Source organism: Trachypithecus francoisi, unplaced genomic scaffold, assembly GCF_009764315.1.
Source record: "Trachypithecus francoisi isolate TF-2019V2 unplaced genomic scaffold, Tfra_2.0 Lachesis_group3, whole genome shotgun sequence".
In the NCBI taxonomy this organism is placed as follows: domain Eukaryota; kingdom Metazoa; phylum Chordata; class Mammalia; order Primates; family Cercopithecidae; genus Trachypithecus; species Trachypithecus francoisi.
This window is the reverse complement of record NW_022681468.1, coordinates 145027442-145050411: the sequence shown is the minus strand read 5'-3', so window position 1 is coordinate 145050411 and position 22970 is coordinate 145027442. Positions and strand designations below refer to the sequence as shown.

At 54.8% G+C, this 22970-nt stretch overlaps 1 protein-coding gene across 7 annotated transcripts; it reads right to left on the bottom strand.

Moving 5' to 3' along the window:
• Positions 1 to 952: 952 nt before the first annotated feature.
• SHF (Src homology 2 domain containing F) lies at positions 953 to 21906 on the bottom strand. Of its 7 annotated transcripts, none has more exons than XM_033190241.1 (7): positions 21359 to 21902; positions 11855 to 11996; positions 8942 to 9148; positions 7294 to 7434; positions 5867 to 6038; positions 5649 to 5721; positions 953 to 1870 (listed from the first exon to the last, which is right to left on the bottom strand). In XM_033190241.1, exons 1-7 carry the CDS (start codon positions 21854 to 21856, stop codon positions 1775 to 1777), a joined length of 1329 nt encoding a protein of 442 aa, XP_033046132.1. In that variant the 5' UTR covers positions 21857 to 21902; the 3' UTR covers positions 953 to 1774. The 7 variants fall into 7 exon arrangements, 6 of the variants coding, with proteins under 6 accessions (XP_033046132.1, XP_033046131.1, XP_033046134.1 ...); XM_033190240.1 differs by having other exon boundaries at positions 5602 to 5721; positions 21359 to 21899; XM_033190243.1 differs by lacking the exon at positions 7294 to 7434 and having other exon boundaries at positions 5602 to 5721; positions 21359 to 21899.
• Between the last annotated feature and the right edge of the window lie 1064 nt (positions 21907 to 22970).

The window sequence follows — 22970 nt, the reverse complement described above, 5'->3', positions numbered from 1 at the left end:
GCCTGTAATCCCAGCACTTTGGGAGGCCGAGGCGGGCGGATCACAAGGTCAGGAGATCGAGACCATCCTGGCTAACACGGTGAAACCCCGTCTCTACTAAAAAATACAAAAAACTAGCCAGGCGAGGTGGCGGGCGCCTGTAGTCCCAGCTACTCGGGAGGCTGAGGCAGGAGAATGGCGTGAACCCGGGAGGCGGAGCTTGCAGTGAGCTGAGATCTGGCCACTGCACTCCAGCTTGGGTGACAGAGCGAGACTCCATCTCAAAAAAAAAAAAAAAGAAACTTTCAAGTACTGTGATTCACAGCACACTTTGGAGGTTGCATGTTTAGGTTCTGGAAGAGGCCCTCGGACGGCCCCTTGGTGCAGCGGTCCCCGGAAGGTGCCTGCCCAGCACGTCGAGGGGTCCTGACCAGCCTGCCCGCGGGATGGGGCGGGCCGGAGAGCCGCTCCGCCTGGCGGCCCAGTGGGCCTTCCCCGGCCGGCCCACAGGGTTGGGCGGGTTCCAGCGGTGGGCGCCGGCCGGGGTGCAGTCTAGGCCGCCGGCCAGTGGTTAGGGGCTCGCAGGCCGGCCCCGCCCGCGGGTCTGTCCGGGACAAACCCTTCCGTCAGGGGGGCGAGTGAGGCGCGGCAGGCCCTCAGTTCCTTGGCCAAGGAGACGAGCGCGGCTCCCCGCGGCCCGCCCCGCTAGCTTTCCCGCCTCCGCCGGCGCGCGGCTTCCGCGTGGCAGGCCGCCCCGCTCCCCAGCCTGGCGCGCTGCTTCTTTGTCTCTCCGCGCCTCCCCTTCTCCCAGACAAATGGCCGTTGGCAGGAAATTGGACGCGCTCCGGGGAAGCCGCGCGCAGCCGGGAGGGGGCGCCGCGCGGCCAGCGGGCCTTGGGTGCCCCCAGCCGGGGCGTGGGCGGCGGCGATGTTTTGACATCTCGTCAAAGAAAGGAACTTGATGCTTCGAAAGTGCTTTTCACAGCCGGGCTGTGTCTGCTCCAGAGCTGATTTATAAGCAGAATCTGCGCTCGCTTCTCCGCTCCCTCCCCCGTCAGCCCGGGGACGGCGCCGGAGGCGCGGGCGCGGCTGTGCCCGGCAGGATCGGGTTTATTTATTGCCTCTGGCCCGGAGCCGGGGCGGCCTGGGGACTGCACAGTTCCCTCTGCCCGAGCCCCTCCCCTTGTCTCCCCACCCCCCAAAGCCGGCTGCTTCCCAGGGGCCTGCCTTCCCCAAACCTCACCAGACTCTGGGAGGAGCCCTCCGACGGTCTGGGGTGGAAGTTGGGGACGGAGGCAGAGAGATGGTCAGGCGCCCCATGGGGCCGAATTCTGCTCCACCTCGCAGGGAGCCAGTGGGGAGAAAATGGTGGTGGTGGAGGTCGCCACCTCTGCCCTAAGGTCGGAAAGGAGCCGGAGCTGCCAATCTGAAACTCCCTATGACCCCAGCAGCGCTAGAACCCCCTTCCTCCAGGGGCTATCCTTTCTCTCCAGGGTTTCCTCTATCCCCAGCTCCAGCCAACCCCCTTACTCCAAGGCCCCAGGAGCCCTTTCCCTTTAGAATAAATTAAGGAATCTCCAGCTTCTGCTCGATACCCGGAGAAGAAAGGTTTGAAAGATCATGTCCCTGGCAAGCGCCACAGCCCTCAGGAGGTGATGGGCACAGGGCTGGGTACAGGTCTATCACAGTGCCCTGGCTTCACATCTAAAGAGTCCGGATGGCCACAGGGTAGAGCAGGGACATGTGTTCGGCCCCCTTAATGGGTAGCTTGCGGCTGGCATAGTGGTGTACAATTTCAGGGACGCTGCTGAAGGGCGGGCTGTTCTGGCCCAGCACATATTTGTGTTCCTTGGTCCGGGACAGCTTCATGTGCATGAATCCCTGGCTGCTCCTGGGAAGAGGAGAGGAGACTTTGATGAGTGGGGGCTCTCCTCAGCCCCCCATCCAGTAACCCTCCCCAACCCTACAGCAAATGTGGTGGTTCCAAAGCCAGCTGAGAATAAGAGGTGATTAGGGGAGATGGAGGTCAGTCCAGAAAGCAGGGGTGGTGGTGGCGTAAGTAGGTAGCACCGGGCATTGGCTTTGTGGTGAGGCCACTGGGTGTGCCAAGAATGTGTGTACAGGGAGTATATAGGGCGTGTGCAGGTAGAAACTGAGTGACCAACACCACCCCCGACCCCTGCTGGCCAACCCTGGGGTCCAGGCACCCTGGCCCTCCAGCCTCTGTGGCCAGGGCCAGTTTAACCTCACCTTTCGTGAGCTGTATGGTAGGACACCTGTGAGGGGCTCCTGGTGACTCATGTGGAACCACATACACCCTTGGCAGGAGGGTGGACAGATGTGACAATCAAGCTAGTCTTGGTTGGGGCTCTCCCTTCTAAAGACTAGGGGGAAGGGAGAAGCTGATCTGGAAGACCCCCCAAAATCCGGGAGTGCTCAGCTGCCTCCTCCTGGGGATATCCCTTCACTCTCTTGCTCTCTGGGTCTTCAACCAAGCCCCTAGCTCATTTATCTGGCCCTTCGGCCTACAATGACTTCATTCCCTTGCTCAGGGACATGCTCCTGCCTCTCCCATCTCCCTGCCACAACCAGGAAATCAGCATCAGTGCCTGGCTCTACCCTCAAGACAAGGACCCCACTGCTCAGAGCTCTGGCTAGCTCCTAAATGTCCAGGGACCCTCGGCCCATGAGAGGGCACGGGAGCACCCAAGTACATTTGTCTAAACCACCACAGCTTGGTCTGTCAGGCCTCAGGTCTGAAACCCAAGCACAGGCAAGGGGTAAGGAATGTTTTGGGGAGCCCTGAAGCCTAAGTGTTATATACTGCTGGCCACAGCCTACCTGGGGACAAGGACAGGGCTTAGAGATTAGTGTGGAAAGCAGAACCAGTGAGGGGGCTGCCTCCATCCGGAGGTCCACCCCCCAGAGAGGTGAGGCTGGCAATCCTCACCACTCGCCTCCCCTGTCTGGGTACAAAGACCCATTTCACCAGGCCCACAAGTGAGAAATCAGAGTGGGGAAGCTGAAGGGAGGTGACAGATGGGAGGAGAAAAGGAGGCCCCAAACTCCATCCCTCTGCCTCCCCAGGCATGGAGTCCTCAGGAGCCTAGCAGACTTCTGGGAAAAGGCCTGGGGCCCCAGGGCTGGGCGTGTCAGGGTGCAGGGTGGCGGGGACCATCTGTAGGTCTGAGATAACTGGGGCTGACAGCTCAGGCCCTTGGGAAAAGGAGCCAAGGGCCTGCGGCAAACGGCCCCTGTGGGTGGTGGGGTGGGGGGGGGGCAGTGTCCCCTGTCAGGCCCAAGGCTGTGGGCAGCAGCATGGGCCCTGCTTTCCTTCACCTCTTCTCAGTTTGGGGCTGACCGCTTCCCCCTTAGTCCACCTGGGGAATTGTCTCTCCTAAAAGCTGCACGTTGTTATCTTCTCGAAAGAGATCTGCCTAAGAAGGACAAGTGGCCAGAGAGCTCAGCAGCCATCTGGATAACCAACCTCTTGCAGAGGGGATGGCTGTGCTTTCCCGCCTCCTGGGACAAAGTCCCAAGGGTCCAGTAGGACACAGCAAAGCCCCTGCCAGACCCTCAGGGTCCTGGGGTTAGGACCAGCTGGGCTGCAGGACCAGGCTGGCAAGCCTTTTTGAGGAAGTTGTTTAATTACCAGTGAAAGCCCTTCCATTAGGGAGAGAAGAGAAACCATCATCATATTTCAGAGAAGCCATTTATATGTAAACGAGGCTCTGGCAGACAGATGCGGAGCCAGGTCAGCCAGGGTGGGAGCAGGTCTCCAGGCCTGCCTTGCCATTTTACCTCCCAGGCTAAGGCAGGCTGGCAGGGCTCCACTCTGGGAGCCAGACCCCTGGCATCTCCCCTTACCTTAGCCTGTACCAAACAATAATATGGCACTGGTGGAGCCCTGGAATACCATGGTTTGTGTAGTCAGACAGAGCTGGGTTCAAATCCTGGTTTTGGGACTTTATTACCTGGTGGCCTTGGGCAAGTAACAAGCCTCTATGAATTTATTTTCTGTCTATAAAAAAGAGATCTATCTTGCAGGGGAGTAGTTGGTTTAGAAATGGCATATAGGTTGCTTGGTGTGCTCCATGAACTTTAACTATAATTTTTAAGGCAATACACATTTCTGAGCTTATATACATCAAATTTTTGACAAAAACTTTTCTGGGAAATGCTTCTTTGATTTTATAATTCAAAGACTCCTAGAATATGACAGCTGGGAAAAAAAAGCACTATTACCAATTCATTTGGCAAAGGTAGAAACCGAGGCCTGGAGATATTAAGTGATTTCCCTAGGATCACATAGCTAGTTTATCAAATCCAAGAATAGAACTCAGGTTACCTGACTATAGTCCGGCACTTTTTCTATTACCTTTTTTTTTTTTTTTTGAGACAGATTCTTGCTGTTGTTGGCCTGGGCTGGAGTGCAATGGCACGATATTGGCTCACTGCAACCTCTGCCTCCTGGGTTCAAGTGATTCTCCTGACTCAGCCTCCTGAGTAGCTGGGATTACAGGTGCGCACCACCACACCCAGCTAATTTTTGTATTTTTAGTAGAGACCGGGTTTCACCATGTTGGTCAGGTTGGTCTCGAACTCCTGACCTCAGGTGATCCACCAGCCTCGGCCTTCCAAAGTGCTGGGATTACAGGTGTAAGCTAACACGCCCACTTTTCCTATTATCTTTTAGTGAAGTTGAATAATTATCCCCCAGATATGACTGGTTTAGTAGCCCGAAGTTTCCATAGATTGGATTTGTTTGAATGGGAGGGTATACCTGTACTCTGATGGTCCCAGAGAATGTGCTAGAAAGTGGTGCAGGTGACCTACTAGTGATGGTGGGAGGCAAATGAACATACCACCCCACTGGCTTCCTAACATGGGGTACAGGGTCTACCAGGCAGAACTCCTGGTTGCCCAGGGCAGGGCTGGCCATGCTACCAGGGAGTCTGGGAGGCTGATCTACTGCTCCTGGGAGGAAAGCCTGATGGGAAGGGAGGGCCTTGCCTCCCCTACCTCTTCCAGGATCCAAAAGCTCAGACACACCCCCGTCCTTAAACACACACACAGACACACACACTCTTCCTCAGAGTAAACAGGAATAACTTTGTATTCACTACCCTGTCCTCCTTCTAGCACCCAGCCCCCCCTCCCGCCCCCTCGCCACCCTATAGACTCCCTCAGGCAAAGCTCCTATCTCCTTGCCTATGCTTCTAGAACATCTTGGGCTTCCATTAATAATGACAGTGATGATTTATTGAGCCCTTAGCACTATGCTAAGCACTTCTCATGCATTATTTCACCTAATCCTTCCCTATATCCTCCCCCATCCATTTCATTAGTAAGGAAACTGAGGCCTAGAGAGGTTAAGGGGGCCCAGGCCACACAGCTAGAACAGAACCCTTCTGAGCTGCATGCTGTGGATCAACTGTTTCTCCCAATGGACTCTGAGCTCCCTGAGAGCAGGGGCTGAGTCTCAGACATCTCAGGACCCCCAGTGCCTGGGGATTATTCATGGGGGATGGGGACCTCCCCAGCTTGGCAGGCATAAGGGGAATACTGGAGTCCCCTTCCACCCTGCTGGCTGTCCCTGCACCCACAACCGTCCCCACTCACTTGAGGGACAGGGAGAAGTCATTCTTGCTGGTCTCACTGTTGCGTACCAGGTAGCTGGCCTCTTTGCACAGCCGGAGCAGGTTCTCGGCGTCGGTTCGGCTGATGGCCCCATGATACCAGCTAAGGATGAGAGAGAGGAAGGGGGGGCATCTCTGCTGGGTCCCTCGCCGTCCAGGCCCACCCGTTGTGGGTGTCCCCTGTAGGGAAGCCAGTGCCAGGAGGGGAGGAGCGGAGAGGGAGTCCCCAGCTGGACACAGACACTCACACCTGGTTTTCCAGAGGCAGTGCTGGATCTGTCCACTCCCCCAGGGGGCTGCTGGGCTCCACGCTTAGGGGCTTGGCTGACTTGGGGTTCCCTGCAGAGAGTCGGGGAGGTAGCCGCCCCTTCTCCTCCCGGCCAGGTGACAGGCAGCTCTTCTCCGATCCTTCAAACTGGGCTGTGGGGAACATATCAGTCATGGACTCTAAGGACCCTAGAGGTCCTCAGAGGTGACTACTGAATAGCCAGTGCCCAATCCCTACTTCTTCCAGCCCCAGAAAGGATCAAAGGAATGTTCTAGGAGGGCAGCCCATGCTCAAGGGCCTGACTGGCTCTGGGGACATAATCTTGGATCCATCGCCTGGTGGGGGTGGGCCCAGCCTTCTGTGCCACAAGGCCTCGCAGTCCCCACACTGTGGGAGGAGAGGGCAGAGGAGCAACCCGAGAAACCATGCACGCTTCTCCCTCCAGAGCAGCTGACTGCCTTCCCCTAGTCCATCCTCTCAGGGTGGCTTCAGCGCTGATAATATTGTTTCTTTCCCCTCCTCAGAGTTCATTACCGTTCTCCAAATCACCCTGCCAAGCCATTCTGTAGAAATGACTTATTGATCTGAGAACAATTATCTGATTCCCCTTGGTGCCATCCTGACAGGCTAATCCCGCCCAAAGCCGCCAGTCGGCTCACCCCTCCCCCACCCCCAATGTTGCTGCCCACTGGCTCCCTTCCCCAACCCACAGAGGCCCAGAGGCGGCACCTCTGCCCTCCCAGACCAGGGCAGCCTGATAGCTGAGCCTACATAAGGAAAGGCTGAGCCCCCATGGGTCCCCTGGCCACAGGCACACGGGCACACATGCACACATGCACGTATGGATAGATACCTTCCTTCATCCCATATTTTAAAATACAATATTCAGGCACAAATGTACAACCAGATGCTCATGCCTCTGCACACACACCCTTGGGTGCCCACTCCGGACAGAACTGAACATAGAGGAAGAATTAAGTGCGTTCTTTCTCCTCATTTGGGTTCTTTTTCTCTCCTTGTAGCCCTTTGAAGCCCTTATTGTCTTTCGGTCACCAGATGCAAGGGTCAGATCTGCTCCTTTGTGCCAAGGAGTTCCACACTTCCTGTGCCTGTCCCACCCCCATCTCAGGAGTATTTGCATTGCTGAAGGCTCTGGTCAAGCAAAGCTCTCCCCAAAGTGAATTTTAAATGGTGGATTTTTGTAGCATGGTGAGGAACACATTAGAAAGGGGCCTCCCTGTAGGAGACACCATCCCACGGCTATCGGGGATGTCTCTTCTTATTCCCAAATGAGATTCTTCCTGGGGTCTCCAAACCCTGCCCCACCTCTCAATTCCTCCAACCCAACCCGCAGGGCCTGGAGGGGTGAGGACATGTCACCCTGGCCAGAAGCCCCCCAGGACCCACCGCTGCTGTCCTCCAGGCTGGGCTCAGGGAGGGGTGAGGCTGGACCGGAGATGTCCCTGTCCCCATCAGGCAGGGAGGGGCTGCTGTCCAGCTGTCCCACAGGTGGAGGCCAAGGTAGGTCTTTGATGACCTTAATGTCAACTGGAGCCAGCAGCAGAAATGAGAAGAGAGACAGACAGTGACAGAGACAGAAAGAGGTAAAGGTTGAGACACCAAAACCCAGAGCCAGGACACAGGACAGCCTAGAAAGGAGGAGGGGGAGGGGCAGAGGCAGAGGCAGGTCAGCTTTTGGGGAAGGACTCAAGGGCTGGGCGGAGCCAACGCTGACCACACCAGGCTGGCCTGGTCAGAGGGTGGGAAGCTCGGGTGGCAAGCAGCAGGATGCAGGGTCTTGCTCTGCCAGCTCATGGGTCCCCTTCATTTGACCTCTTACAAGCCTCCAGGGCCCAAAGATACCAGGAACAAAGGAAATGCAGGACTAGGAGTGACCAGCCCCTCCCAGCACCACATCCGGGTTCCCATAGCCTCCTGGCGCCCACAGCCTTGCCTCCCTTTCTCCTTTTCCCCACAGCCTGGGAACTCGCAGGCAGCAAGAAAGAGCCAGCCTCGCCTCAGGTTGTCAGGATTACTCAGACTTGGGGGCAGATGTTTTATTGAAATGTAATCCCCACCCCCCATCTTGAGAAGAGTGATGCCACTGGTGGCTGCTGGACTGCTAACGAGGTTTCCTAATGACGAGCATAGATTTTCCCATTAAGCAATCCAAACAGTATTGATTCTCCAAGGAGACTTCTGGAGATAAACGGCCCATCCTCAATGGTGTGTGCTTTACAGGAAGAATATTAGAATCCTGTGGTTTTCCAGTCTGGCTGTCAGGGTGGGGAGGGCAGAGGAGGGCTGGGTCCAGCTCCAGGATGAGCCCCTTGCCCAGGCAGGGCAGAGGGGCATATGCGGGCAGGAGTGAAGTCGAATGCTATTTGAGCCCTTTATGTTCTCCCTGAATCAAGGACCCAGGAGCAAAAGCCCACTCCCTACTCCGGGCTCTTGCTCCACCCACCTCAGACCGCTAACATGACCTTTTCCATGGTGGACTTGGACTTGGGATGGACAGTGGTGTGGCTGGAACAGAAGAAACCTGATCTTCATCCGGCAATCATAGCCTCACTCTGCTCCTCAGAAATCTCCCTGGGGCCAGACGCCCCTGGTCTGCCAGGGCGTACCACTGGGAGGCAGAGCCCTAGAATTCAGGTTACATCCATAGCTGTCTTCGTTGTTTGAAGTAAGTGCCTTCTTTTGTTAAATGTAAGTATTTTAACATATGTCACGAGTTTCATAAGTTTGTTTTGGAATTTATTTTTAAATATACCCAGTCCCCAAAAGATAGAAGTAGTCTAAGCCTCTTAGCTTCCAAGAGGTGGTGATGCAGGGCAATACCTTCATCCTTCTCCTGTACCCATTCCTTGACCCTAAACACAGTGCTGTGTCCACACTGCCAACCCCACCCCCTGCAGTACAGAATTCAACTGCATTTCCCTAGAGTCCTGATCCTGGGCCTCCCTGGGCTCCTAGGGTCCACTCCTTCCATTCTCTTGAGCCTGGAAAGCTGCTCAGAGGCCCCAGCTGACCTGCCCTCTCCAACAGGACTCACCTGCAAAGGCTTTGGAAATCCGCTCCTTCTTCCACTCCCAGGGCTGGTCATACTCCTCGGGGGGCCTCTCATCATCCTCTGGCAGGCGGGACTCCCGCGGCCAGGGGGCCCCCTCACCTTCCGGAGTGGCCCCATCCTCCTCTGGCTCATAGGGTGTGTCATACAGAGGCAAGGGCTGAGTTGCTGTCTCCTTGGAGCCCCGGATCTCTGCCAGGGCAGGGCAGGAAGGGAGAGGTGAGGGCTCAGCCTTGGCTTTCTGGCTCCCCTCCTCCTACAATGCTTCTCAGCAACAAGCCAGGCCTCCTTCAGAGGAGATGCCCTGGCTCTGGGGGGAGCTCAGCAACCACACATCCTGGGTTCCTCACCCTCAAAAGACTTCTGGGTCTCTAAAAGCAAGTGAGCCAATGAAGGCAAGGGCAGGTGGGCACCAGAGTAAAAGACAGGAAAAGGATCCTGCGACAGTCAGTAAGGGCTGGGTAAAATTTATGAGTTTAGGAAACTGAGGCACAATCCTCCCGTTGTCCACTTCCTCCCTGATGCCAAGTTCCATTTGTTTCCTTCTGTCTCAAATGATATCATTCCTTTTTATCTTTTTCTTTTTTTTTGAGACAGAATCTTGCTCTGTCACCGAGGCTGGAGTGCCATGGCACGATCTCGGCTCATTACAACCTCCGCCTCCCAGGTTCAAGCGATTCTCCCATCTCAGCCTCCCGAGTAAGGTACCTACCATCATGCCTGGCTAATTTTTGTAGAGATGGGGTTTCAACCATGTTGGCCAGGCTGGTCTTGAACTCCTGACCTCAGGTGATCCGCCTGCCTTGGCCTCCCAAAGTGCTGGGATTACAGGCGCGAGCCACTGCGCCTGGCCCGCAAATGGTATCATTTCACAATCACAGACACTGCCCAGACACTGCGGACCACCCCAGCCTTGAAACTTTCCCTTCGACAAGTTACATTCATCGTCATAAAGATCTCTCACTTTGACATTCCATGGTTTCAAACACATCACCTTCTCTAAAGCTAATTGGTTCTCTTTTTGGGATCACTGACCCAGCCCCACTATTATTTGGTCCTTTCTGACTATCTTGAATGCTAGTATCTGACCTTCAGTTGTGTGGCCTCCTGTACCACTTCAGGTCACACAAGTCACATCTGCTTCTCCAAAGTGACTACTGGAAAGGCAGTGACCATCCTCACCAAGGACCTGGCAAATACTTTCTTTCTGATCACCCCCAGCTGGCCTCTCCCTAGATCCTCGCTTGGCCTCTGTTCCCCAAGACCAGGTCTTATGTACTTCTCCCTATCCTAATGCCTTGAAATACATGCCCGGCCTCATGGCACTTGCTGCATCTGTATTTCCAGTCATTTGTGTCCATTGCCATAAAGACCTTTTGTTTTGACATACCATCGTTTCAAACTGACCACCTTCTCCAAAGCTAGTAGTTGCCTTATTGGGATCACTGACCCCAGTGAAAATATGATAAAAGCTATGGAGCTACTCCCCAGAAAAATGTGCTCCTATATTTTCACATATAATTTCAGGGCATTCATGGGGGCTTCATGGGGGCTTCCTGGGGTCCACACCCTCTGACCTAAATGGGGTAGTAAGCTTCTCACTTTCTCCATTTCCATCTGCTACACTGTTCTCCTTGGACCTGGCCCTCCTTCATTCTTCAAATCCCATCTGTTCTTTGCCAATACCCAGTGACCTTCACCCTCATCTTTCCGTGTGTAGGTTACTGCTAGGGTGAACCTGCATTCTGCAGGCTCGTGTTTCCAAGGGCTCCATGGAATAATATTCCTGGGATATTCCTGACCACTCTCTGCCTCCCTTACCACCTCTCCCAAGTAGGAAGAGCAGTTTATTGTATCGGTCAGTGAATGCACGCTCTCCTGCTCTTAAAGAGAAAGAACATTCTGGTTCATGCAGTCAGTGGCCTGTTTCTGTGCTGTCTTTGACCCCGAGCCCCAGGTACCGAAGGGCAGGCTCTGAGCTTGGATGGGGACAAGCTCTGGCTCTTCCTTTGCAGGGTTCCCCCACTAGGCCTACTGAGTTGCCCAAGCCTGAGTGGGCAAGTTTAATTCTGTGGTGAAGTATTAAGAAGCCCATTGCGATGACACATAAGCCCATTGTGGTGAACATAAGTAATGTTCTCTAATCAACTTTATCAGTAATAAAGCTGACATTTTCGTCCTGTTCCTCTCTTGCTCAAGAATTCATTATGGCTCCACTCCCCGTTTTGAAGCAAGTCCAGATACCTCATTCCAGCCTACGAAGCACTGCCCTGCCCATCTCGGACTCTCATCTAGGTTCCCATGCACAACCAGCGCTAACATCATTTGCCCCTGAACAAACTTCCTCTCACCCTGCCTCAGGGCTGTGGCTTGGACAGACCCACCCCGTCCTCTCTGATCACCCCGGATCTGATCTCTTTCCCCTGGACTCTCTCTCAGCCTCTGTTCCAAGACCGGGTCTTACTCATTTCTCCCTAGCCTCACTCTTCGGACTACTTGCCCAGGCTCATGACACCCACTGTAACTACATTTCCAGTCATCTTTCTCCAACTGCCATGAAGATGTTTCGTTTCAAACTCATCCCCCCTCCCAAGGGCTAGTGGTTCTCTTTTTGGGATCACGATCCTCCCAGCCCTCGCCACTATCTTTTCCTTCCTATCTTGAATGCCTCTATCTGAACTTCAGTTGCGTGGCCTCCTGTACCACTTCCGGTCTCATAGGTCACAGCTGCTTCTCCAAAATGACTCTGAAAGGCAGTGACCATCCTCCCCAAGGACCTGGAAAAGACTTTCTCCATATTTTCCAGGGACCAAAGAATCAGTCCTTAGACTTGTGAGTCACAAAGCCTGTTCTGCAGAGCCCAGGCCTCAGGGAGTACCTCCCCTGCCCGTCACTCACCGGCCATCATCTTTTGAGCTTCATAGGGCTCCATGTAGCCATCATTTTCAGGGACCTTCTCTGGGGCTCCTGAAGCTCCTGCTGAACCTTCACCAGTCTCCTGAACATCAAACGGATCCGCATAGTCTTCTAGGATTGCCAGCTGTGGGAGGAGAGTGAAGACAGTGGGCTTCAGGGAGAGGAGAGGCAACTCTGCTTCTCCCAAGGTACTCTGTCCATGGGAGCAAGAGTCCCAAGTAGGCTGCCTTCGATCCAAACCCCCAGGTACTCAAGGACAGGCTCTGAGCTTGGATGGGGACAAGCTCTGGCTCTTCCTTTGCAGGGCTCTCCAACTAGGCTGCCAACCAAGTGGTATATCTTTTTTTTTTTTTTTTGAGATGGAGTTTTACTCTGTTGCCAGGCTGGAGTGCAGTGGCGTGATCTCGGCTCACTGCAACCTCCACCTCCTGGGTTCATGCCATTCTCCTGCCTCAGCCTCCCAAGTAGCTGTGACTACAGGTGCGTGCCACCGAGCCCAGCTAATTTTTGTATTTTTAGTAGAGATGGGGTTTCACCATGTTGGCCAGGATGGTCTCGATCTTTTGACCTCGTGATCCGCCCGCCTCAGCCTCCCAAAGTGCTGGGGTTACAGGTATGAGCCACTATGCCCAGCCCCAAGTGGTACATCTTTTCCACTAATTTTGTGCCTCTAGGCCATCTCCTAGGCTAAATGGCCAGAAGGAGGCTAATGGGCCTCAGGTCCTGCCTCAAGTTAGGGTCCAAGCAGGCCCAGAGCCTACACCAGGTGGTTCAACAAAGGGAATTACTTCAGAGAAACAGTTACAAAGGTGTTGGAAGAGTTCAAAGAGCAAGCAAAGAACAGTGAGACAACTCAGAGGTTAGCATGGTCCATGCTTACGAGGGCACTTCCAGGTGGTGAACAAATAAACAGCTACTCATCACCAAGGAAGGAAATGGTGAGTACTCACTTTTTCAGTTCTGCTGATGGATCCTCACAACCCCTGTCATGTGGGTATTACTGTCCCCATTTTAAGGAGTCAGAGGCTCAGGGAAGTTAGGGAACATGTCCAGGGCCATTCTACGTAAGTAGAATTGGAACCCATGCCCTTGGTGCAAAAGGCTGCCAACCTGCCACCAGGGGGCATCTTGGCTGTCCTGGGAGACAGAATGCTGGAGCCAGCTTTGGGGCAGCCCTGAAGTTGTGCTGAAGTCCCTGTGGCTCCTAGAGGGCAGGGACAGGAAAGGCTTCACTTTGGCCCTTCACTTCCCACGCTGCCCCTTTCTCCCACACAAGTGGCTCACCGCCACTCCTCTATGCCTGCTGCCATTCAATGCAGAGTGAACTGCAAACCACACACTCCGAAGAGGCGCTCAAGGTGCTCGGGGCGGGGCGCAGCTGAGGACAATAGAACCTTTCTCCAAACTGGGCTTGGGCTTCTCCTGATGGGGTGCTGGCTGAGGCAGAGACTGAGCCCAGTTCACCCAAGGCTGCCAGCACCCCCGGAGCACTGCACCAGTGGGTTGACAGGCGATGACAGGAGGTGGCTCCAGGGCCTGCGGCATGGGGAGAGGCCATTCTTGCCTTTCCTTAAATCTCAGTCTAGGCTTTGATTCTGAGCCAGATCAGGGCTGTAGGAGCCAGCTGGGCTGGGAGGCCGTGGGGTGACTGGCCTGCTCTGGGTTAGAGGAACTGGGAATGGTGACCGCTAGCAAGGCAGAGATGAAGAAAGGAAACTCTCCGCCTCGGAGACCCCTTCTGCATGTTCCTTCGACCCCGCTGTTCCCTCTGAGGCACCTCCCAACGGCTCCTACCATCTCATCTGGGGTCTTCAGCTCCCACCTTGTTCTATTCATGCCCTCAGCTACTTTACCACCTCCCTTGCATCTCTGCTTGCTTGTGGGATAACCACCATCTCACATCATCCCACTACCACCACCGGGCTATCCACACCTGGAGTTCTTTGTCATTTTTGTCTTTCCAGCTCCAGTAAGCACCTGACATACAGCAGGCACTAGACAAATGTTTCTCCTTGATCATCGCCTATCTCCCCTTGGAGGCCTTCACCCCTAGTCCTCCTTCCGCCAGGAAGTAGAGAAAATAAATCCACTCAGGCCGGGCGCGGTGGCTCAAGCCTGTAATCCCAGCACTTTGGGAGGCCGAGACGGGCGGATCACGAGGTCAGGAGATCGAGACCATCCTGGCTAACACGGTGAAACCCCGTCTCTACTAAAAAATACAAAAAAAAAAAAAAAAAAAAAAAAGAAAATAAATCCACTCACCCCTAACCCGCCCAAGCTGCTTCCTCCCAGGCCAACTGGCACCCACAGCCCCACCCCTTGACCAAGGGGGCTCTGTGGTCAGCCCACCTTCGGTGATTCTGTCAGTCAGCAGCCAGCATCACACTCTTGTGGCAGCCGCTCAACAGTGTCTGAATCAACCAACACATTATCCTTAAACCTTGCGACAGCTCTCCAGTGCTTCAGGAAAAAGTCTGTAGTTAAAGAGATTTGAAAGCTTCCACTTTCCTCTTTAGTTTCTCTCTACTCACCTTGGATCACTTTGTTACCAGAAAGCTGTATGTTCTTTCTACTTTAAAGGCTTTCCCTCTGCCTGGATCCCTTTCTCCTTCCTCCTCAAGAGCTAACTCTTATAGATTATTTCTTTAGAAAGCCTTTCAAGGCCGGGCGCGGTGGCTCAAGCCTGTAATCCCAGCACTTTGGGAGGCCGAGACGGGAGATCGAGACCATCCTGGCTAACACGGTGAAACCCCGTCTCTACTAAAAAAAAAAAAAAAAAAAAAAAAGAAAGCCTTTCAATACTCCCCCAGGCCTGTTAGGTGTCTCTGTGCTGGGCTATTATCACACTGCATGGTAAATATTTGTTTTGTTCCATGTCTTCCTGCAGACTGTGAGCTTCCTGAGGGCAGGAATCATGTTTACTATCAAATTCCTGAAAGCTCTCCATAAATATGTGTTCACTCCATTCACATAAAACAGGAAGAATGGACAAAGGAAGTACTTTTCCTTGTTCATTCAGCAGAGGAAGCATAAATCTGGATTGGGTGGGGTCATATGAGGGGACAGTCTTTCCAAGCGAAGCTGTGTCATCAGAAGCTGCTTGGCCGGCAGAAGTACCTGGTCCAAGCCCCCGATATTCCCCCCACCCCTGACCCTCCACTCCATAGACCCCTCCAGCCTCTCCCTCACCAAGCCTGCAGGCAGCACCCTTCTTACCCAAGTCCTGGGCGCATGCCCAGAGCCGCGACCCCTCCCAGGCTGGCATGGGCCTCCTCAGCTCTAGCCTGCAGTGCCCGTGGGCGCCCCGGTGGCAACTCTGCGGGCAGCTCAATGGCTCCTCTGTTCCATTCCTGGCTCCACACCCAGCTCCAGGAAGCCCCGGCCCCACACCCTGGGCTGGGATGCCCAAAGCAGCCGCCCACAGGGCTGGGAGTCAGGAGCAGCAGCAGAGATGCCAGTTGGGAAGGATGGCAGGACAGGCACCCACCCTGGGCACAGAAGATCCTGGGCAGAACCCAGGCCTGCTTTCCTGTGGCTTCTAGGTCCCCAGGATAAACTGCTCAGTGGAGGACGCTGCCCCTATAGGCTTCCAACCCTTTGACCTACCCTAATTTGTTGTCTTGTTTATGGTCCCTTTGCCCCACTCTGATGTGCTCACTACTGTATCCTGCATCAATCTCAGGGCTAGCACACAGTAGATACTCAATGTATACTAAGGGACGCTCAACAGGTGTCCTCTCCAGACTCCATCCTCTGGAGTGACATCACCTTTCAGATCCCTATTCACCTTGACCTCTAATGGCTCCAGGATCAGGCTCTCAGCAGATCTACATCTGAATAGAAATCAAAGACTCTGGCACAAAGGCCAAAGGGAGGAATTGTCCGCAAAGGACCTTTGGGGAAGACACCTAAAACCACGGCTGGTATTTAGGCATACTCTCTGATATAGCCAGAATGCTGCTGAAACGCTGACAGATTTCCAAACTAGTAGGTAGAGTATCTACTACCCAGAGGATCCCATCCCTCTCCTTCCTGCCACCCGGCAGGGTGCCTCCAGGACTCTGCTATTGTGTCTGTTCCAACTGGGCAGTGCCCCTCCCAGAGCAGCTGTCATACTTTGAATCTCCTTCCTGCTCAAGCCTCTCCTGTGGTAGCTAGCAGGCCCGCCATCTGGTTCCTCTTCCACTCTGCAACTGGGCCAAGCAACACATGCTTGACCCCCACCACGGGGCTCCAGGGGGGTGTGGATCTAGGAGGAGCAAGAGGGGCACGCGTTACAATGCGCGCCTTGGTCTGCAAGGTCCCCAAAATCTACCACTGCCCCTCTCCTCTGTTTCTTTAGCTTACATTGAGTGTCTGGAAACCTCTTTTTATCTGTAGAACTCTGTCTTTTTATCTGTAGAAAAAGGATGGTAAGAGTACCCATATCAGGGTTGGGAAGAGGAAAATTAATTTGTAAAAGTCCTTAGCCCAGGGGCTGGCATGGAGTCAGTGCTGAACAAATGTTAGCTCTGAGGATAATCTTTTATATTCAGGTATTAAGGCCTCAGAGTTTAGGTGCTTGTCCAGGGTATGCAGCTTGTTAGCAGCAGAGACAAGACAGGGACCCTGGCTTCCTGACTTGTAGTGTCTTATCACAGATTTTCCAAACATTTGGGAAATGCAGCATCTTCTCTCCTCTATTTGTAGATTTAAAATACACTTTAAATCTAAGGAGTCCTGCAGCAAAGAAATCAGTCTAATTTTGTTTAATCCTGTAATTTCTCAAAAATATTTAACCATGGAAGCCCTTTGTCACTGAAAATCTATTAACCTGTTACAGTTTGGGAAATGGTACATTACTTACCTTCCTCAAGATCAAACTTTTTATACCCATTGTTCCTGCTTATTGCAATGCCCTTCTCCTATTTTATCTGAGAAATCCCTTGACATAAAACAAATGTCTTTCCCTTTTCTAATTACAAGAACAATGCCTTGTTTATAAAACAGTCACACATTACAGACATGCAGTCGATCCTACCAACCCTCATAAGACCCTTGGGTATGTCTGGTGCCACCTTAGGATTGGGGACCAAGTGGCGGTTCCCAGCATTCAGGAAGTGGTAAACTCAGTACAGAACACACCCCTCATTCCTTCCCTAAGAGTCTGCTTCCTCTTGTTCATTAGCAAATGCTTAGTGAATACCTCCTCTCTGCCAGGCACCTGGTGGTAGGTGCTGAGGGTCCAGGCATTGGGCTCACTCTACTACCTGCTGGCTGAGAAACCGTGCAAGTGTGACTCAGCATTCCTGTGCTCTGGTTTCCCCATTTGTAACCTGCGGATAGTAGTAGAATCTTCCTCACAGGATTGTTTTCAGGATCAACTGGTCTAACACATGTCAGCTGCTTCAATATGGTACCAGGCACAAGCGAACTGCTTAGTAAATGTTAGCCACTATATTATTAAAGACAAAAAGACCAAATTTCTGAGTCCTTCTGGAGGAGGCCCACAGTGATAGACACAAAATAAGCTCCAAGTTGTGAAGCCCTAAGGCTGGGCACCAGGCTCTGGGGGCACCCACAGGCCCACCACATGCAGGGTTTGGACCCCACTTTTGCTCTCACATAATATGTTGATTCTGTGGTGAGGGCTAATGGAGTGGGTAGCAGGTACCCCTTCAAGCCCTGGGCCCCAGCCAGGGCTTGCTCAGCCTAGCCAGCAGCTCCCATCCATGGTCCTCAGGTTCCCAGCTCCCAATAGGCAAAGCGCCAGAGCTGAGTTGTCACTGAGTCATTCACTAGCCAAGGTAAGAAGCACAGATGTCTTCCAGACAGAGTTGGTGCCGCAGTGTGGGGTGACGGCACTGGGTGGAGTGGTCAGGCCTGCCATCCAATCCCCCAGTAGCTGCAGGCCTCAGCCATCCTCAAAGCAGCAATGGCAGCACAGATGGCCAGCCTGTGAGGTTTAAGAGATTTAACTAGTCTACAAAAGTTCCTTCACCTGGACTCCTCCCTTCTCTTCCCTTCCTTCCGCAGACTCTCCTCCTCCCTCTATCTCCATCTGCAAGATAAGCAGATCGGACCTACAGACTCTGTGGAAGTCCTAAGAAGGAACAGTAAAACAAACAAGCAAACAAACTCCAAAAAGGCAAGCACCAGGTCTTCTAGGTGCTGTGTCCCTTTCAGCGCCTAATGACATACACTTAATGAACACTGGCTAAGGGATGGTCCCACGTTGACTGGCGGCCCCGATCAATCCTCCTAACCTCAGGGCAGGAATGTCTTGTTCAACTTCAGATGCCCTCACTGTGTTCCTCACTTAACTCTTCCTACCTCTGTCTGTTTCCTCCTTTCCAAATCTGTGCCTGGAGGATCCAAGTCCTGTGGATATCATCTGTGAGATACAACTATTTTTTTAAGTTCTTAATATTTTGGGGCTTGTGAACCCCTATGAGAATCTAAGAGCTATACCTTTCCCCAGAAAAATAGGAAATATCTGCACACCATTTCTGGAGGTTCATGAAGCCCAGGAACCTCTCCATGAGCTAAGAGCCCTGGTTTTAATCCAGGGTGCCTGACTGTCTTATTGTCCATGTTACCTCCCCACCCAGCCCCAAACTTGTATCTTGGCATGAGGGAGGCAAAGGACACACTGCACAGATGGTCACAGGCAGCTCAGAGCTTCGTCCAATCAGAGCCCTGTTCCCATATCCATCCCCTTCCCTAATTACACCAGGTTTTTCCTGCTGAAGGTCTGAGAAAAGGGAGCAAAGCAAGGGAAGGCCCAGCTCTCTAGCCCCCCTGCCAGAGCATGGCCTGGGGGCCAGACAAGGGCCCAGCATCATGAAGAAGCTCTTCCTCTGGCCAGATGGCAAGGCCCTGTCTGCCCGTTGCAGGGCCGGGCTCCTGCTGCTCCCACACCTGCCCTGCTAGGCCCGCCCAGATGGCCACCCCTGCACCCCTGCCAACTACGGCAGTGGGTCCCAGGATGGACTGGCAGCCAGAACCCCGCGTGGAGAGAAGGCTAATGGTCCTGAGCCCCCTGGGCCTCTCAGGGTACTGTCCAGGACCTGGTTCTCTCCTGCCCCCATACTAACTGGGTTTCTGCTCAATCCCTCTGGCTTGTCATAGAAACACCTCCACCCATTTCATCAAATCTCATGACCCATCCCTTCTCAGGGGGTTCTGACTCCCTCAGCCCCAGCCACTGGGTTCCAGAGGACAGAATAGGCCAGCACAAAGCACATCCCTGTTCCCAGGCCTCATCTCATGTCAGGAGGAGACCTCAAAGCAAGCCAGGAGGCCTGAGAGAATGAGGAACAGAAAACACTGAGAAAGTGGCCACATAGTACGTAAACACCAGCTCCACTGGGCCACAGGGGCATGCGACAGCTCACATCCAGGAGCAGCAGCTCTTAGGTTTAGGGTAAGGGACTCAGGCACCTTGTCTGAGCTTTTCCTAGGGGAAGACTCAGACCCCAAACTCTGCTCCTAAATGGGTGGGGAGCTGCTCTCTCTAAATGGTGGGAGGCCCCAGGTCAGGGCCCATAGAGATAGCATCCCTGCCCCAGGCCAACTCAGGTGGCATCCTGGGTCTTTCTCATCACACCCATTAAAGAAACCACAGATTGTATGGCTCCTGGGAGAGCCTGCTGGATTTCATTCCTGTCCCTGTAGCTGACAAAGGAGTCAGACATCTCTTTGCCCCTAAGTCTGAAAAGCACACAGATCACAGGGCTGACCCAGGCTGAGGCATGGAGACCCTTGGCAAGAAGAGGCTGTAAGTCTCTTCATGGAACTGTGTGGGTGCAGCCCTTCCTTGGGGGTGTCTGGGAAAATGTGCAAGGAAAGCTGCGGCTAGGGGAGTCCCTGACCCTCAGGCCACCCTGATAATGGACAGTCACCATTCAGGACATATTTATGTGCCCTTCTTTATGTCAAGCATTGTGTCAGGCACTTGGGAGACACAAGAAGACATGGTCCGTGTCCTGGAGGAGCCCATGGCTTGGTGGGCAGCCTGTTAGGTCATCCAAGCCACTGTAGAGAGGAGAAGGGCCAAAGATAGCTCAGGCCCATGTTGCCTGTGCCAAACAGGCAGTGGTTAGAGAAGAGGAGACTGACTGGTCAGTGGGAAGAACAGGGCCTACCCCTCTCTCTGCTTCACTGTCACCACCTCCATCACATCACACAATAGCGGGGGACAAGAAGCAGACAAGCACAGCCTGGGAGAAGTGCCCTTGAACCTTCCTCTGCAGAATAAGTATCCTGGCCCGGGATGGGCAGCCATGTCCCATAGCAAAAACTAGGAGAAAAAGAATTTGCATTCCTGAGGCTTCTGCTCTGGCCCTGACAGATCCCTCTCATCCAGGAAATCTGGCGGAACGGCGCTCTCTCAGCTAAAAAGCCTCAATCCTGGAGCCAACAGATTCGGAAAGCAACTCTGCACTCCAATCAAATAAAAATGTTCTCTGCTGAGGAGAGGGGGGTAGGCCCCAGAACTGAGCTCCCGGGGTGAGCGAAGAAGGACAACAGAGCCAAGGCAGCCCACAGAGTCATCATCACTGAACTGAGGGGCCTGGAATGGCTTTCAGCTCTCGCTCTGCCAGGGAGGAATAAGGCCGACCCGAGTCAGGGCAGGGCCCTGAGGCATGGTGGATGTCCTGTTCTCCTCCCTATCCTGGTGCCTGCAGACCCAGGAAAAGCTCCAGCCTCCCTCAGAATGGACCCGGGGGAGAGGGAGGCCAGGTGGAGAGGAGGAATGGGCTCAGCTGCTTAGCCCCATGTGGGCAACAGGTCCTGAGCACTGACTATCCTCATACCTGACAGGACAAGGGAAGGAGGAAGGAGTGGGCCTGGACCCCAGGAAGCCCCCTTGGCAAGAACTGCAAGCTGCCTGTCTTGGCCTCCTGAGAACAACAACCCACAGGGCAAAGGCCAGTTCGCGCTGTGTCCGCAAGGAGAAACCCCGTCTTCACCTCCTCTCTGGGGCTTCGGCACCTGCAAGGATGCTTAGGCTGGAGAAATAGGAGGAGGAAGAGGAGGAGGAAGCAAAGAGGCAACCGGAGGGAAGAGCTTTGTGCTGGCTATGCCCTGGGGGAAGGGTCAGAGATCAAAGGGCAGTGAGCTGCTGCTTCCAGAGGGGCAGAAAAGCCATCAACCAGTGGGGGTTGGGAGGTGCGCCTCAATTCCCGCTAGAAAAAGGCTCACAGATCAGGCTGGAGGGGGCTGTGAAGTGCAGAGCCAGCCCGGGAGGGGGAGGGTCACCAGTTCTGGGGCCATTACAGGGAATGGGGCAGAGGAGCAGAGTTTGGGGCTTCCTTCTCAGATTAGTCGGCTGAGAACCTGAACAAAGGTGGGTGAAGGCTCGGAGCCCCGGGGTCAGGGGCTCGCGTCTGCCAGTCGCTGAGACACCGAGGGGCCCGGGTCAGGCCACCTTTGTCCCTCTCGCAACCTCCAGACCCCTGACCGCCTCCCCTCCCCGCCATCCCGGCCCGGCGCGGCACTCACCCTGTCGTTGCTGGCGGGGGGTCCGGAGATCCGCTCATCAGCAGGGGGCGCCGGGGGCCCCGGGGTCTCGACCCGAATAAGGCGGTGTGGAGGAGAGCCGTGGCGCGGGGGCGGCGTGGGGCCGGGGGCGGCAGGGGTGGCGAGGGCGGCGGAGCCGGACGACCCCCCGGAGTAAGGGTCTTCGAAGTCGCGCTCTCGCTGCAGCCTGTAGGCGGCCAGGATGTCCGGAGGCGGCGCTGGGGGCGCGGCCGGAGAGGGCGCAGGGGAGCGGTAATCGGGCTCAGGGGGCGCCGGCTTGCTGCCCCCTCCGCCGCCGCCCCCCCCGCGGAAGCCCAGGTGCTCCCGGAGCCACTTGGCTACTCCGCCGCTGCCGCCCCCTCCTGGGCCGGCTCCCGCACCCCCGGCGCCCCGGCGGGACCCCCCTGGGCCGCCCCCAGCGCTCCCCTGGGCCCGCGGCCCCGGCCGGGAGCCCGCCGGAGGAGCTCCGCTCAGTAACATGGGGCCCGCCAGACTGAGCGAGGGGAGCGCAGCGGCTGGTGGGGGGCGGGGGCGGGGGTGGGGAGGGGGCGGGGCTCCGCCGGGCGGGGAGGGGGCGGGGCGCGTCAGTAACAAGGGAGAGGCGGGGCTCCGCTCCCTAACGGGGTCTTCCTCCTCCCGTAGCTAAGAACTGCGGACGCGGGCTTCTAGCCAGTGTGGGCACACAAGAAATGAAGTGGGCAGCCCTGGGGCAGAGGATGCGACTACTGGACTGAGGTTGAATCCTTCACGTGTCGCTACGCGATCCCCTGTGGGGCGCGCATCCATCCCCATCTGTTCTTTTCCCCAGCTCCCAGCTCGTGCGAGACGCAGAGAGGGGAGCCCCCAGACTCCTGACTCTAGGGCGCCTTCCTCCTCTCCTCTTCCCTCTCCCAGGATCTCGCAACTGGGAAACTATAATCTAGGAGGAAAACCTAGGCGGGCAAGAAAAGGGGCTGTTCTGTAAGATGTGTCTGTAAGCCTCCTCCTCCCATGCTACCTTGGGAGCCCCACAACCTCTTCCCATCCAACCCTACGCGCTGCACATACCCGAACCTACGTTACTTCCCAATCCAGGCAAACACATCTCACATCACATACAAACAACTCCCTAGAGACGCCCACTTCTCCCGTGTCGTTTCCACACACGCCCTTCTCACACGCAAACAGCCCTCGCTCAAACACCCCCCACCCACGGGAGCACCTGCCCAGAGCGGGCCCACCCAGTCCTGACGGTAGCATGCGCATGCACGCAGAAATCCCTTCCAGCCACATCCCGGGCTTCATTGTCAATCAGATTAGTAACAGAATGGAAACAGACAAGTCAATAAATCAAGTCTAGAAACAGTCCCAGTGTTGTCTATCACCAACTCCTTATCCTCTGGAGGCTTGGATGCTCAAGTGCTAGGCATTTTTGTCTTAGAAATAAAGCCAGTTCCGACTGGGCGCGGTGGTTTACGCCTGTAATCCCAACACTTTGGGAGGCCGAGGCGGGCGGATCACGAGATCAGGAGATCGAGACCATCCTGGCTAACACGGTGAAACCCCGTCTCTACTAAAAATACAAAAAAATTTGCCGGGCGTGGTGGCGGGCACC